Below are 16,327 nucleotides of genomic sequence, written 5' to 3' on the forward strand. Positions count from 1 at the left end.
TGCCTGGTATTTGTCTATCCAGCCATGTACCCCTAGGTGAAATGGGGTCGAAACAGCTGTGCATGACTCTGTCCCTTATATTTTTCCCTCTCCGATACGTGACAGATGGCCTCTGTGTGATCTGGTCTACTAGATCTATATCAGAACTGAGAATACGCCAATACCTATTCAGTATCTGCATAATGTCATTTTGTTTTGAGTCATAGGTGCCTATGAGTCTGGTAACTTGTTCTTCTTTCCGTTTTTTAGGGACCAGGAGACATTGCCTATCTGCATCCCTTGCTCCCTCATAGGCCTTCCTAATGACACTCTCGGGGAAGCCTCTATCCTTCAATCTTGTTTTGAGTTCCTGGGCCTGGCACTCAAAATCACCCATAGAGCTACAATTCCTGCGTACTCTCATGAATTGGCCTTTCGGAATGCCACGTTTGAGGGAATAAGGATGACAGCTATTCCATTGCAAAAAACTATTAGTTGCTGTTTCTTTCCGATGTACCTTTGTGCGGATTGTACCTCCTTCCGTTTTAGTGATTTTCAAATCTAAAAAAGACAGTTCGTTCTCACTGATCTCACATGTAAACCTAAGTCCTACATCATTTTTGTTGAGGGCTGCCACGAACCTATGGAACTCGTCTGCTGTAGAGTTCCAGAGAATCAGCACGTCATCAATATATCTAATCCATAATCCAACGGATGAAGTCCAATTGACAAATTTGTCCCCAAAAACAATTGTCTCCTCCCACCAGCCAAGAAATAAATTTGCATAGGTGGGAGCAGCAGGACTCCCCATTGCAGTACCACATTGCTGATGAAAGATCTTGTCTTCAAAAATAAATATATTTTTTTCAAGAACAAACTGTAATAACTGCAAAACAAATTGGTTATGGGCAGCAAACTGTGTACCTCTTGATCCCAAATAATACTCGATCGCTTTATAACCACATTTGTGAGGTATGGATGAATACAACGCCTCAACATCCAGACTAGCCAGGATTGTATCTTTCTCCAGAGAAATACCATCAATCTGTTTCAAGACATCCATGGTGTCACGTACATATGATGTAAGACTTAAGACAAACGGGCGCAACACCTGATCAACATAAGTACTCACATTTTGAGTTAAATTATTAATGCCTGAAACAATGGGTCTGCCACGTAAGGGAGGATACCCTTTGTGCATTTTGGGCAGGCTATAAAAACACGCCATAACAGGAAATTGTGGGTACAGGAACCCAAACTCTCCTGCACTAATCAACGATCTGCTCTTTGCATCACTCAGAATGCTCAGCAACTCCTTCTTGAATAGTGCTGTGGGGTTATCCTTTAAAATGGTGTAACAGTTATGGTTAAACAATATGTCCTCACACATTTTTTTATAATCATCCCTACTCATGACCACAATGTTCCCACCTTTATCAGATGCTTTTAGAACGATGTTCTGTTTTTTCTCTAGAGTGGTCAGAGCTAGTCGTTCGGACCAAGACAAGTTGTTATCCATGCCCCTACTGTCCTGACTAAGATTTTTGATCTCATCTCCCACCATATCCACAAATAAATCCACATTGGTAAAATCTCCTATAGGTGGCAGCTTCCTACTCTTCATTTTTAGGTTGGTGAAGGGACCTAGACCTGGAGCTCTTCCAGATTCCTCTAATAACCCCTCCAAGGCTGCAAGGCCTTCCATATCAGACTCTTCCAACCCTAGTTCCATACATTTTTTTCTATTGTGGTGTTTGAAAAATTTGATCCATTTGAGTTTACGAGCAAATAAATTAAGATCTTTTATCAACGAGAAAGAGTCAAATTTAACTGTGGGGACAAAGGAAAGTCCTTTTTCTAATAATGTGTTCTCTGATGCACTCAAAATGTATTCAGATAGGTTGATAATTTGTAGCCTATCCATATTTTTTCCCTTCACTAATCCTTTTGTCCCCTCAGCATATAGCGGGAAATGGGAGGATTGTTGGCTAAAAAATTGTTGCCACTATTAGAAGAGGCTCTACCACGGCCTCTATTTCTACCTCTAGCTCCTCCCCTAAATTTTTGTTTCCCACCACTACCACCGAAAAATGGGCCCACTTTTTCAGAGTCTGTGGTTTCACTCTCTGATGTGGAAGGGTCAGATTCCCTCGGCCCCCTATTGGTCTGTTGATATTGTTGTTGTTGTGTATGGACAAAATCATACGCTTTTTTCTCCCTAAATTCCTGTAGATCTCTCTGGAATTGGAAGTGTTTACGTTCCTTAAGATGATTGGTAAACCTCTCTAAAGTTTGTTGGAGAATTTTATCCCGTTTATCAAAACCAGGGGTATCTACCAAGGACTTGGCTGCCTCAATCTCTTTTTTAAGGTCAGCACTAATAGAGTCGAACTGAATTTTTTCTTCCTCTACCAAAATCTGCATCAGCCTAAGTGAACTCCCTGTAATCTCTTGTTCCCACCTTTCTTTTATATTAGCAGTTTTTAATCTTAATGCTGGGACAATGGGGACCCTGAGGCCTCTGGGAACTATCTTGTTCTTTAAATAGTTTTCCAGACTCTGGATCTCCCACCAACTTCTAGTATAATCTTTATGCAATCTATTAAGGTTTTTAAAGGTAGATTTGAGAGACGCACCCTGAACTGTATACACCAGTTCACATTCAGAGAAAACGCTTTTAGCCTCACTCATCCATCCTTCTGTGTTTAAATCTGAGAGTGCAAAGGCTGCCATACCCAGATAAAACAAAATAATTAACTGTATAAATTTAAATATAATTTCACTGTATAGTTAGATAGAAATCTAATTGTGCTCCCACAATATAAAGAAATTTAATTATAAGGTTCACTGAAATGACAACTGAGTAAAAGGATATCTTTAATAGTAACTAGTTTAAAAACAGGGGTAACACACCACTGTGACATAAGCCCCACCGTGAAAATTAAAAAATGTATTAAACAAAAAAACACTGAGTTATTATGATACCTATATCTCTGTGTTTAAACGATATTTGTAGGAATCAGCATATACCCAGGGCACAACAGTAGTACAAGCCCTAGTTGAAGCATAGGTGTCCGACAAAATCGGATCTCCTAACGCTGGGTGTAACACAATATAATTGTCCCCAATGCACACATTCCATAGACATTAAACGACCCTACGCGTTTCAGATACTCATCCTCAGGGGTCCGTATCTTGGTAACTCTGGCCTCATCACCAGCGATATTAGTATTCAACAGCGGATATTCCGCTGTGCGTCACGGGAAGATGCACGTATCGATGTCAACGGCATACTTCATTGCAGGCGCTAGGTTACTATAAACGCTAAACTCCACCCATCGTATTCGGCGGCAACACATGAATTGACCAATCACAACACCCTCTCGATTCGTGACACCTGCCCATGTGACCCCCCGCCGTCAGCTGACAGCCAGGGGTCATCATCGGCCGCATCATACCGAACGCGCAGGCGCAGTGGAAGCCAAGGACGTATCGCCCGGACTGCCAAACACGAGGAGGTAAGCGCTAAAAGATGATGTGTTATAAGTATATCTTGCGGGACAGTATAACACCGCAAGTGGGCAACCTCACAAAGCAACTCAAGAGTAAATAAACATATATGAGGTGGACGAAGTCGCTGAAGTCCCTATTCCTTAGAAAAACTGACAAAACGATCTCTTTATGTGTTGGCTAATCAGTGTAGCCATCTCAAATAAGTAATGCAAAATGCAGATAAACACTCACCCACCCCAAGGTAAACCACCTATAGGGGGATGGTAACACACATTTAGATAAAACATGTATAATTAGTCTGCTCATTTAAACCTGCTGGTTGTATACATTCCAGTCTATGGATCCATTGCGCTTCCTTCCGTAAAATCAGGTTGTCCCAGTCCCCTCCTCTTTTGGGGGGTCTGACGAGTTCAATTGCTTGAAACTTTAACACTGCTGCCTGGCCTTGGTGTTTAGCATGCACGTGCTTGGATATTGGGGTGTCCCTACCATGGATAATATCTCCAACATGCTCCCTAATACGACGACGAAATTGTCGTGCTGTTTTGCCCACATAATTTAGGGGGCATGGGCATGTAATTAGGTAAACTACTCCTGCTGTCTTGCAATTGACATAATCCCGAATATTGTACAACTGGTCCAATTGTTTCTGTATTGCGATAGCATATTCTCCACTTGTGTGAAGGACTTTTAAGTTCAGATTGTTAAAGTAAACAGTTGTCAGACAGTCCCTTGAGATGTGGAGAAAATAACTGCCTGGCTCATAAGGATATAAGAACTTATTTTACTGATTACATCCCGCAATGTGCTGTGTTTGTTGTATATATGTGTGGGAAGCATCAAGCGGATTATGCTGGGAGTGAAATGATGGAGAATTGAAGTGTTCTTTATTTCCACTTGTGTCTCCTGCTGTTTCTAAAAAAAAAAAAAAGGGAAACACTTGCAGCATTCTGCGCCTCCCCGCTACTGTAACTGGACGCCGAAGCAAAATTATACATTTCATGAATGCAAGTGGTGACTATGGCCCTGGTCATTTGTTACAGCCCTGTTGTTGTTTCTTTGATTTAATTTAACCACATTAGTATTCCCATTTACAATGCTTCTAGTTTCATAGGACAATAAAACAGAACTCGCCACGATTAACAAAGGGTTACAGCTGACCTGTAGGAAAATTCAGAATGAAAAATGTTATTATTAGCTCTGTGGTTATGACAGCACTGGATAAAATGTCTGGTTTCAATGGTTCTAGGTGGCATGGAGACACATTGTTAAATTATCCTGCCTTACAGCACTGGGGACATGGGTACAATTCTAAATGTACTTCTTTTTTCGTAAATTTTATATGATCTCCACAATTTCATTGGATTTTCTCAATGCCTACTGGTTTTTGAGTTCTGAGTAGTCTGAACATAATGTGTGTATGGTTTTATACCTATAACACAGTCTTTAGATGCCCAAGTTTTAAAGTCCTTCTGTCTGATGTAAGATGCCCTTTACAAATTGAACATTTGAACTATTTCACTATTTTATGCACCAGTCTTAATAGGAAACACACTGGCGTGGGATGCATCAAATTACGAGGCGCGCACTTCTTAATAAAACCATCGCATCTTCAACTGTCCGTGAACCATTGAGTGATCCTGCCCCTTCCGCTGAGCTCCACCCACTTTACAACATTTCTACGCCAGAAAACTGGCAGGGAAAAGTTGATAAATTCCCCACTGCGTCTTTCATGTGGCTCTATCACCTATAATAAGCTGTTCTATTTGATAGAGGGGCAGGCATGGAGCAAAACAATGAATCCCTTTAAAAAAAATAACTCTTTTGCCTTCTCTCTGGTACTGGGCTTATGAGATCGGGAGTCTAGTTTCCCTTGCCACATGCATGCTCATTTCGGGAAGGTTGTCAAGTACTGAGGGTGGTCTCACACAATGATTGCTAGACTTTCCTGAATGACTCTTGTGCCAGAAAGTCAGTCAATCACTAGCTGAGCAAGATCAGACCTCTGGTCTCATAGGTCTAGAGTCAACAAGGTATTTTACTACTTTTGTACTGGTTTTTATGTCACTGCATGCCACCATAACTTTATATTTCCATCAATGTAATTTTACATCATGACCCTAAAATGGAAGGCCCAGAGCTGGTAGGGGTCACTATGATAGACCTATTGAAAGAAGACATCAGTATGATAACATAATACATTTACACTAGTATGTACAATTATACCTCACTAAACAATCACCCAAAGTGCCAAATAGGGGGAAGAAAAGAAAGCACTTGTTGGCACTGTGAAGTCAAACTTTTGTATAACATGATCTCTCTCAGCCAGTCAGCAGCTCTGAAAACGAACATTTGATGCATTTATGACTTCTGCTCTTAAGGAGCCGTGGAGTGTGTGTCACGTGTTCCATTTCAGAGCTGTTGACTGGCCAAGAGCGATCATGTGATATACGATGCGACTTCACAGAACTAGGAAGTGCTTTCTTTAATTGATGCAATTTAGTTAATGCAATTAGATTCACTTTCTAGCATAAAGTGGGGGAGGGGGTGGATTTAGTGAATGCAATTATATTCACTTGTATAAGTCCTTTAGGGTTTTGTCACAGTGATAGGCTTTACGCAAAGTTTTCTTTATTTAGTTTTTTGTTTATTTTTTTGTTTTTATGGGGGGTGGCACCATTTCATATACTATATAATGTATTGGAAAATGTAGACTTTTTTTGTGGGGTGGTATGGAAAAAAAGCAGCAGTTCCTTGTTTTATGGGTTTTATTTGTGCAAAATTCACCATGCAATAGAAATGGCATGTTAACTTTATTCTGTGGGTCTGTACAATTGCAGTGCTAGCAAATTTATGTACTATTTTTTATATTTTACTAATTTTACAAAATACTAACACCTTTTAATAAAAAAAATAAATTATTTTTCCTTCAATGGAGCTGTGCGAGGGCTTGTTTTTTGCAGGGTAAGAAGTCTTTTTTATTGGCACCATTTTGGGGTACAAACAACTTTTGATCACTTTTTGTTAAATGTTTTGGAGGAGGCAAAGTCACCAAAAAACAACAATTCTGGACTATTTATAAAAATCCTTTACATTGTTCGCCGTGCATGATAAATAACATGATATTTTAATAGTTCACATTGTCACGGGCGTGGCAATCGCTAGTATAACACACTGCAATACATGTATTGCAGTGTATTATCCTGTCAGCATTATCATATTGGTACTAAGATGGCAGACTTGGAGACCTTCATTAGGCCCCTGGCTGCCATGGCAACCCATCGGCACCCAACATTCGCGGGAAGTGTGATGGGGTGAGCGCAAGCTCCCCCTATGTCTAGCCCATTAGATGCCGTGATCACTATTGACCAGAACATGTAAAGGGCTAAACAGCCAGGATCAGAGTTATTGCCGATCATAGCCATTAGAGCAGGGTGTCAGCTGTAATATACAGCTGACAACCACTGTGTATGAAGAGGGCTTAGCTCCTGAGCTTGCTCCATACATCCCCCTGCGACACCTGCCGCATATACATGGCAGATGTCGGCAAAGGGACATAGTATTGGACAATATGCAACCTCAGTTCAGGTGCTTAACATTGTTTCCATATATTTCCTGAATTGGTCAATTGGGCAGTTTAGTTTAAGGAGATCCCTATTCTGGATCAATCAGCTTCAATAAGAAAGATGACGGAGTATATGGCTGGGATCAGGGAGATCTTCTGTCACTCTGTAGCAGTGGGCACAGAAGATATTCCTAATTCTATATTATTATAATTTATCTATAAACCATACACATCAGTCCATGCCCCCATGAGGCCAACAGTCCAATGTACCCAACACAGATGACAGTGTCATTGTATGCCAGTCGTATGTCTCCTGGTCGGTGGAAGAAAACTAGGGGACCCAGTCGAACAAATAAAAAACCATATACAAAATAAATGTACTTTATTTATGAAATTAGTAAATGCATATTAAATGGAGAAACTCCGTTACAGAATAAAAATGTAGAACATGTTCAACAATTTAATATCTCTCCAGTTTTAAAGGTTCAAAGTAGATTTCTGTCTGCCTATCATAATATACAAATCCCTCCAGACACATTTAAGAAAAAAAAAAAAAATCAAACACTGTATATACTCCCCCCCGTTTTTTAATTTTTAAATGTTTGGACAATAACCATATGTCTGTCCCAAGCATTCTTGAATGCTTTAACTGTATGGGTATGTTCACACGTGCACGTCCATTACGGCTGAAACTACGGAGCTGTTTTCAGGAGAAAACAGCTCCTGAATTTCAGACGTAATGGCAAGTGCAGTCGTTTTTCGCAGCGTCCATTACGGACGTAATTGGAGCTGTTTTTCTATGGAGTCAATGGAAAACGGCTCCAATTACGTCCCAAGAAGTGACAGGCACTTCTTTGACGCGGGCGTCTTTTTTACGCGCCGTCTTTTGACAGCGACGAGTAAAAAAAATGACCGTCGGCACAGAACATCGTAAAGCCCATTCAAATGAATGGGCAGATGTTTGCCAGCGCATTGGAGCTGTATTTTCGGACTTAATTCGAGGTTAAAACGCCCGATTTACGTCCGTAAATAGGGTGTGTGAACCCAGCCTAAGTGTTCCCACAACAGCAGCTGGAAGACTGCTCCATGGGTCTATCACTCTTTCTGACAAGAAGTTTTTCTTCTGTTACATTTCTGTCTTCCTCCCTCCAATTTTAATTCCCCCATCCCCGCCCTCATTTTAGTTGCCCTCCTTTGATTTTTTTTTACCATTAACCCCCTTCTTCCTGCTAGTAATACATCTTCCTACACAACCAAGTAACTTATTGACTTTTACCTTCATATCATCTGAAATATCTCCAAGTTTGTATTCTTCTGTAGTTATCGGTGTTACCTCACCATTTATTCTGTATTCTTTTTCTGGATTTATTTGTTCCACATATTCCTCTTTTTTTCTCTAAATTACTATGCATTTGACATACACCGTATGGAATATCAACCCTCATACAAATCTTTGTATCGTATGCAAAAAGGCATACCTTCCCTTGTAGGCCATAAGCAATATCACTAACAAATACATTAAATAAAATAGGACTCGGAACTGATCCTTGAGGTTCTGGTTACAAGTCCCTTTTTTGAATTTACACCATTTTCAACAACATTATGTTTTCTGTCCTTTAGCCAAGCATTTATTCAATTTCACTATATTTGAGTCAGGTACTAGTAGTGTGGGATAAAATAAAATAAAAATATTGTTAGCATACATAATTGTACAGAAATCAGTTATGGGAAACAGTAAGGTAATTCCATACTAATATGCACCAAAAAAAAGGGAATGATTGTGTACATTTATGTTTGTAAAGATGACACCAGCAACTATCATGCAGTAGATTCCCAGAAGGAAGAGTTGGGCTGTTGCCATTCTTCTCCCATAATCCATTTTAGGTTAAATTCTTTGAAATATTCCAGACGATGACTATACAAGTAAACACATTTATAAACAATTATAGAAATATATGCATAGAAACATATCTTATCGTACATCTTATTAAAGCCTAACTCCACTTGTAATTAAAAAAAAACGTAGCATGCTTCATCAGATGTAGCGTAGTATGTACAGAGTATATCTCCCCTTAAAGCATTTATACCAGTGTCTAAGGGAAGTGAAGTTTTAAAGTTAAAGGAGAAAGTTTCCTTACTATATTTTGAAAAGGACCTCCATTAAATGTAGTAAATCAAAAGTTAGAGCAGTAGCCAAAGTTTGGTAATTGTATTTTTTTTAGAGATTTTATAATTTTTCTAGTTTAGCCATATTTAATATTACTTTTTAATGAACTTCTCAGCAAGTAATGGTAAACTATTAATTATTTAACATTCTGAGAAAATTACAGATAACCAATGGGATTTGAGAGACAAGAAATATGAAATGGGTTTCCTAAAAACAGACAATCCCTTTAGGCCGGGTTCCCACGGGTCGGATACGCTGCGTAAAAATCACGCAGCGTGTCCAAACTGGAACCTGCAGAACGTTCTGTCTGAAAAATCACACCCCATTGTGGTGCGGTTTTTCCAAACAGAATATCCACTGCGGAAGAAAGCACTCATACTTACCCCCTCCATCTTCTCTGAGTGTAGTCTGGCCTCCTACGATGACGTTGTAGGCCATGTGACGCTATAGCCTGTGATTGGCTGCAGTGGTCACATGGGCTAAAAAGTCACCCCAGGAGGCTGGATTGTAGGAAGAAGGAGGGCGTTCTGGGTAAGTATGATTTTTGTTTTCTGGAGTCGCGATTTTTGCGGCGGAATCGCAGTCATAACAACACTTGACAATCTGTCGCAGGTTTTGCATCCCCATTGAATTCAATGGGGAAAACTCGCAACATAGAATAAACAAAAACGCAGCATAAATTGACATGCTGCGGAATTAAATTCAGCACCGCAGGTTAATTTACTAACGTTTACGCTGCGTTTTTTTCCGCAGCGTGGGCATGAAATTTTCTAAATCTCATCCACTTTGCTGCTGCTGTAAATGCTGCAGAATTTTCCACACACAATTACGTTGTAGAAATTCCGCTGCATTTATGATACGTGGCTACCCAGACGTATACCCTAGAATATCCCTATAGTATTTTGTAAAGAAAATTACAAGCACTGAAGCACTGCTCTTAAGGCATAAATAACTCAAACTATTTACATATAGTAAATAAGAATTTATAATAAAAAAACAATATTATGGGGGGGTGGGGGAATACCAAGGCAGGGCATAACTATAAAAGGAAACATCCATGAGGAAAAACTTTAAAATTTAATTCTAATTTATTCTACTTTACTGGCTATACAATATGTTATTTACTTGTAACCATTATATTCTGTGGCCTCTGATTCTAACCCTTGTTTCCAAGATTTATTTGATGGTTTGAAGTCTCCTACTTTAGACAATCAAACCAGGATCTAGCATTCAATGTCTCTTGCTCATGTTATATCCTTCGCAAATCTACAGTGTTTGCACAGCAGCTGCCAGGATGGCTGGTTTACATAGCCTTACATGGCCTTGGCACACAAAGCAAGTACTTCTACCTTCTTCTGTATTGTCCAATTCAATATTTAGTGTTTTATTATGTTCAGTTTATTTCTCTTGTCATTGTATAGTAGGTGGTGTGGGAGAAGGAGAAAACAAACAAGCAGAAGCAAAGAGAGAAGAAGAAAAAAAAGGTGCTTTATAGGTAAAAGAGAAACAAAGAAAATAACAAGGAGAAGAAGAAACAGTTTGACAAGGAGACAACGTAATGGGGGAAGATAAACATGGACAGGAAAAAGAAGAGATGAAGAAGACAATTACACTTGCGAAGGAGAAGATGAGCAAAGAGAAAGAGGGGAAAAAAAAGAAAAGGAGAAAAAGGCAAACAAGGAAGAGCAGAAGGTGACAAGGGGCAGCGGAAGGAAAGGGGGATGGCGCCAAACTTGAATAAAGGGGTTATCGTGATGTGTATTTTTTTTTATTAGGGGGCTAGAAATTAAATAAACCAAAAAAGCAATATGTACTTATTCTTGCACCGGTGACCCAGCACTGTCGCTCCGGCGGTTAATTACATGCACATAACATGTAACCGCTGCAGCCAATCAGAGGGCTCAGTGGGGCTTGGTGGTGATGTAACGTATTTCTGGCATAATGTTGAGCCCTCTGATTGGCTGCAGTAGTCACATGTTACGTGTATGTAAACAAGGTGCTGCCAAGGCGACAGCGCTGGATCGTCAAGAGCAAGGCTAGGTTTATATTGATTTTTGGATTTTTTATTTCATTTCCAGCCTATAATGAAAAAAAATCACATCCTGAATAACCCCTTTAACCTCTCCTTTATTCACATTTTACCTGTGCTTATTCACCTTCTTTCTCTGCTTGGCCATTATGGTGTTGTTCGTTTTTTATTTTTTTATAGAATAGAAAATCATACAGTTTTATAATGTAAATGCATTAGAAATTCTGCTCAAAAACATTCTTTATAACAGTGTGGAAGTCATCTGTCTTTTCCCAGTAGAATGGTATAACCCACAGATTAGTCCAGTGTAATGTATCCGTGGGCTAACTCAATATGACTAAATATTAAACCCTTATTACAGTTAACTCAAAAATCATATTAAAGAAATATATAAACACACTTACAAATTGGGGCCTTGTCCTTCAGCTATTTCCTGTGGGGGAATTGGATATAAGGACTCATAAACTCTACCAATCCCAGTGCCATGGATAGCATAGGAATTCATCGTGTCAACACCAGGAGGGAAATAGGACCAGGGGATTAGAACAGCGCCATGCCATTTGCCCCATTCTGATGTGGTATCTGCTGCAAATTCCAGTGGTAGCTCTTTCTAATAAATATTACAATATAACAATTAGTACAATGATTACACCTGACAGATTTTCATACATATAACATATGTGCTGGTGACTTCATTCTAGAGGTCACTTGTGACATTCCCTAATGCATACTTATTTGACTAATTGTGGTGTTATAGGTAAGAGAATCAAAAGTAGGTTACTAGGAGGTAATTTCATAACTCCCTCTGACACAGAAGATACATCTGATTTGCATAGGAAATGCAGATCTTTGGCCATCAAAGGATGTCCACTGTCTGACAAATGTTTAATTGGCTCTTTCCTCACCAAGGTGCGAGATGTGCTGATTAAGGATTTGTCACTAGGGCTGACCAAACATCCTGACCAAACATCTAAAGCTATGCAAATGGATGCCTGTGGTGTGTGTGTCTGTCTGTGGACCAGGAGAAACATGGGAGAATGGCATGGTGTTCAAAGAAAGTATGATACATCAAGGCAAACCCCGTCATAATTTATATTTGTAATGACCCACATAGCTAGTTATGATCAGGGAAAATAGCCCTCATATATATGTCAAATTCAGATCCCTACACTCAGAGGAACTACCTGGGATTGGCTATTGGCTAAAAACATGGGCCTATTATAGTGGTGTTTGATATGCCCTGGTTGGTAAATGTCTGCACAGGTGAATGCAGGTAATATTATATTTCTAGGGGATTCCTGCAAGGACACATGATCACTTTTATGTTTCTCTATAGAAATACAACTGTGTAATGGGAGGAGTACCCTTCATTATCATATGAACAGCCTCCTCTCAGTGACATCACCAGCCAGTGAACTGGAGGGAAAAAACTGGGTTTAAAATGCCATGAGAAGTGAGGGTCAGTGTCAGTCGTTGGGGATCCATATCTCGGTTGGAGTGACTGCCCATATTTTCAGCTGTCCCCACAGCCAGGATATCGCCGCTGTACATCAGTAAGGTTTTGTTCTGTTTCTTTTATCCCTTTTATTTTCATAAACTGTTTGATTGCATTGTAACTGTATGTATATTTTTTATCTTTTAATCTGACATCTATTTTATGTATTGCACTGCACTATTGTGTATTAAATTTGAAATATTTATAAGTCTCTTCCTTGTAGTCTTACGGAACTTAATCTTCCGAAGGTGAGGAACGTTACCTGTATTTTATGTTCAATTTAGATAACCTGTGTTATAGGAACTGGTGTTAAGGGAACATAGAGACTTAGGCCCCTATTGCCTAGATAAGTATAGGTGGTGGTAGCATACTGTGGTATAAATTATTGGGGTGTTGGAAACTACGGGAGTAATTTAGCATAATCCTGTCATCTAGAGTAGGTGGGCGTGGATTTATGAGGTAAATTAATAAACTCAGTAGTGTAGTTCACCCCTGTGACGTGACCTGAGATCGGCGATCGTCACAGAGTGGTGGCAGCGGTGGGATAGTGTTATTGTCATTTACACTGTTAAAGACGTTAAGTGTTTTGTTTAAGAAATTAACCTTTACACTTAAGGGCTGGAGTATCCTTGAAAAGAATACAACAGTCCACAAGGAAGAACTCAGTGCATACTATTTGTCAGCTAACATACACACGTGCAAAACAGTTTCCCTTCCCCTTCTTGTTTTTTTCTTTTCTTTCTTTTATTTTGAAAAACCGCTGATAAGATGGCAGAGGTGTATAGAAATAAGAGGAAAGATGAACTGCTAGTCCTCTGTGAGGAGAGAAGGCTGGACGGAACGAACAAAAATAAAGTGGATCTGATCCTAGCGTTGGTGGCAGATGATACACAGCTCCACCATTCCGAGGGAACAGAGCAGGAAACTTCAGCCTCAGAGGAACGGACAGGAGACTCAAGTCAGGAACTGGCTGGGCATGGCAGTACCAGCAGTACCAGGTCTCAAAACGGTATGGAGTCTTCTCTTTCTTTAATCCTCCAGCAGATTGGCAACTGTGATCCGAATATGCGGATGCAACTGGTGATGCAAGAGCGCCAAGCAGAACGAGAAGCTGCACAACGCCAAGCAGATCGAGAGTTTGCAGAACGTCAAGCGGAGCGAGAAGAACGCCAGGCAGAGCGGGAGTACCAGCTCAAGTTGACCCAAATGCAGCTGCCAAGTGCTTCATCCTCGCCTCAGAGTGAGTCCACAGGCACAATCAACCTTAAACCCCGTCTAGAGCGTTTCCCTGTCATGGAGAAAGACGGCGATCTGGATGTTTATTTGAAAGGTTTTGAAAAGGTCTGCAGACAATTCCAACTGCCACCTGCAGACTGGGCTAAGTATCTGACTCCAGGGCTGAAAGGCAAAGCTCTGGAGGTGTTTGCAGCCCTGCCCACAACTATCGATCAAGATTATGAGGCTATTAAAAAGGCCTTAATCCAACGATTTAACCTCACCCCAGAGGTATACAGGAAACGATTTCGGGCTTTGCAGCGCACGGGTACTGACAGTTACTCAGACCTGGCCGATGGACTAAAGAACCACTTCAGGCAGTGGACGGAGGGATTAGCTGTCAACACCTTTGAAGATTTGGAGGATCTGATGATCCTGGACCAGTTTCTCCACACCTGTCCTATGGAAGTACGACAGTTTATTTTGGACCGTGAGCCCAAGACCCTGGATAAAGCTGCCCAGATAGCGGATGTATATGCCGCCAACAGAGCGCCAGAGGCGCGAAAGCCTGCTGTTCCAGGCTGGAAAGGGGGAAAGCCCCCTATTAACACTTTTGCCCCTACTCGCAGATCACCAGGAGGTGTTGCCCCTGCCCCACTTCCCAGGCCTGCTGTTGATAATCGCAGGTGTTTTGGATGCAACCAAGTGGGGCATATCAGCACTGCTTGCCCAGAGAAGATGAAAAATACCCCTTTGCCCAAACCATCTATTTTGTCCCCAGCAGTTTTGTTTGTGGGTGGGAGGGAGAGGGCATCTTGTGACAATTTACAAGCGGTCACTGTGGGCAAGACGGTTACCATGGGACTGAGGGACACTGGTGCCGAAATGACTCTTGTCCACCCAGAGCTTGTTTCTTCAGAAGACATTATCCCAGGAAAAACTCTAACTGTTTCTGGAGTTGGTGGTCTGATCCCGGCCTTACCCATGGCACGAGTTTACCTGGATTGGGGGGCGGGAAGAGGGATGATGGATGTGGGAGTGACGGATAAAATCCCCACTAATGTGTTACTAGGAACCGATCTGGGACGTTTAGTCTCCAGATATATTTCTTCAGACCTTGAGGAGGACTCTAGCGTACTTGCTGCCCCATGTGTGTCACCGCAGGTAGTATATGATAATAATGAAACTGTCAATACTATGGAATGTGATGACCCTGTGTCCAGCAATGTTATAGACTTACATAATGTTACTGTGCTTAGTGATAGCCTAGACTCATCTGACAATGCATTGGATATAGACTGTATAACTAGCAATGATGTAAGTGATTGTATAGCGTCAGATAATGATTTGTGTGTAGATTTAGTAGCGGGAAACGTCATAAACATGCATGAAATCCCTGTCACATGCACACACACACCAGTTCACCAAGACGGGGAGAAGGTTGTGTCCATTTCTCCTGTGACGCGCAGTCAGGGTGCCTGTAACACAAACCTGGGTTCTGGGCCCCCTACTGTGTCTGCTGCAGAGGAAGTGGGGACAGCTGACAGCCCGCAGCCAGCGGCAGAAGTTAGTCAGAATGTGTTGCTATCAGCCAGTACAGACGCAGAATGTCAGTTGTTTCAGACGGCCCTACGCACTGACGATAGTCTGCAGAAGCTGCGACAGCTGGCTGATCGGACCCCAGAGGAGGGGGACACTGAAAAAATAACCTGGGACCAGGGGAGACTGTATAGACAAAGTATTTCCACTGACCCCCAGCAGGATGTATTAAAAGACAGGCAACTAGTGGTGCCACGTCAGTTCAGGGAACAACTCCTGCGGGTGGCTCATGAAATACCACTAGCTGGTCACCTAGGGATAAGTAAGACTAAGAGTCGCCTAAAACACAACTTTTACTGGCCTGGCCTGGGGAATGATGTGACAGATTACTGCCGTTCCTGTAATGTGTGCCAAAGGATGGGGAAGTCGGGACCTGTGCACCGGGCCCCCCTCATTCCTTTGCCCATAATTGATGAGCCTTTTCGACGGATTGCTGTGGATCTGGTAGGGCCCTTGGCCATACCCAGCAGTTCTGGAAAGCGCTTTATCCTGACGGTAGTGGATTATGCCACACGTTACCCAGAAGCCATAGCATTATCCTCCATCAGGGCTGATAAGGTAGCAGACGCCCTTCTGACCATATTTTCCCGTGTAGGATTTCCCAGGGAGATGCTCACAGATCAGGGGACCCAGTTTATGTCAAATTTGATGCAGTGCCTCTGTAAGAAAATACAGGTGCAACACCTGGTGGCCAGCCCTTACCATCCTCAGACTAATGGTCTGTGTGAAAGGTTTAACGGGACCCTCAAGCAGATGCTACGAATG

At 41.3% G+C, this 16,327-nt stretch overlaps 1 protein-coding gene across 1 annotated transcript in view; it reads right to left on the reverse strand.

Annotated features, from left to right (window-relative positions):
- Positions 1-8,875: 8,875 nt before the first annotated feature.
- Positions 8,876-16,327, reverse strand: part of LOC142737586 (UPF0462 protein C4orf33 homolog) — a 102,931-nt gene continuing 95,479 nt past the window's right edge. The window contains exons 4-5 of the mRNA XM_075849707.1: positions 11,658-11,863; positions 8,876-8,972 (exon numbers count right to left, since the gene is read on the reverse strand). Of these exons, the coding sequence (XP_075705822.1) occupies positions 8,876-8,972; positions 11,658-11,863 (303 nt within the window). The remainder of the gene's footprint in view (positions 8,973-11,657; positions 11,864-16,327) is intronic.

Source organism: Rhinoderma darwinii, chromosome 1 (assembly GCF_050947455.1).
Source record: "Rhinoderma darwinii isolate aRhiDar2 chromosome 1, aRhiDar2.hap1, whole genome shotgun sequence".
Taxonomy (NCBI): domain Eukaryota; kingdom Metazoa; phylum Chordata; class Amphibia; order Anura; family Rhinodermatidae; genus Rhinoderma; species Rhinoderma darwinii.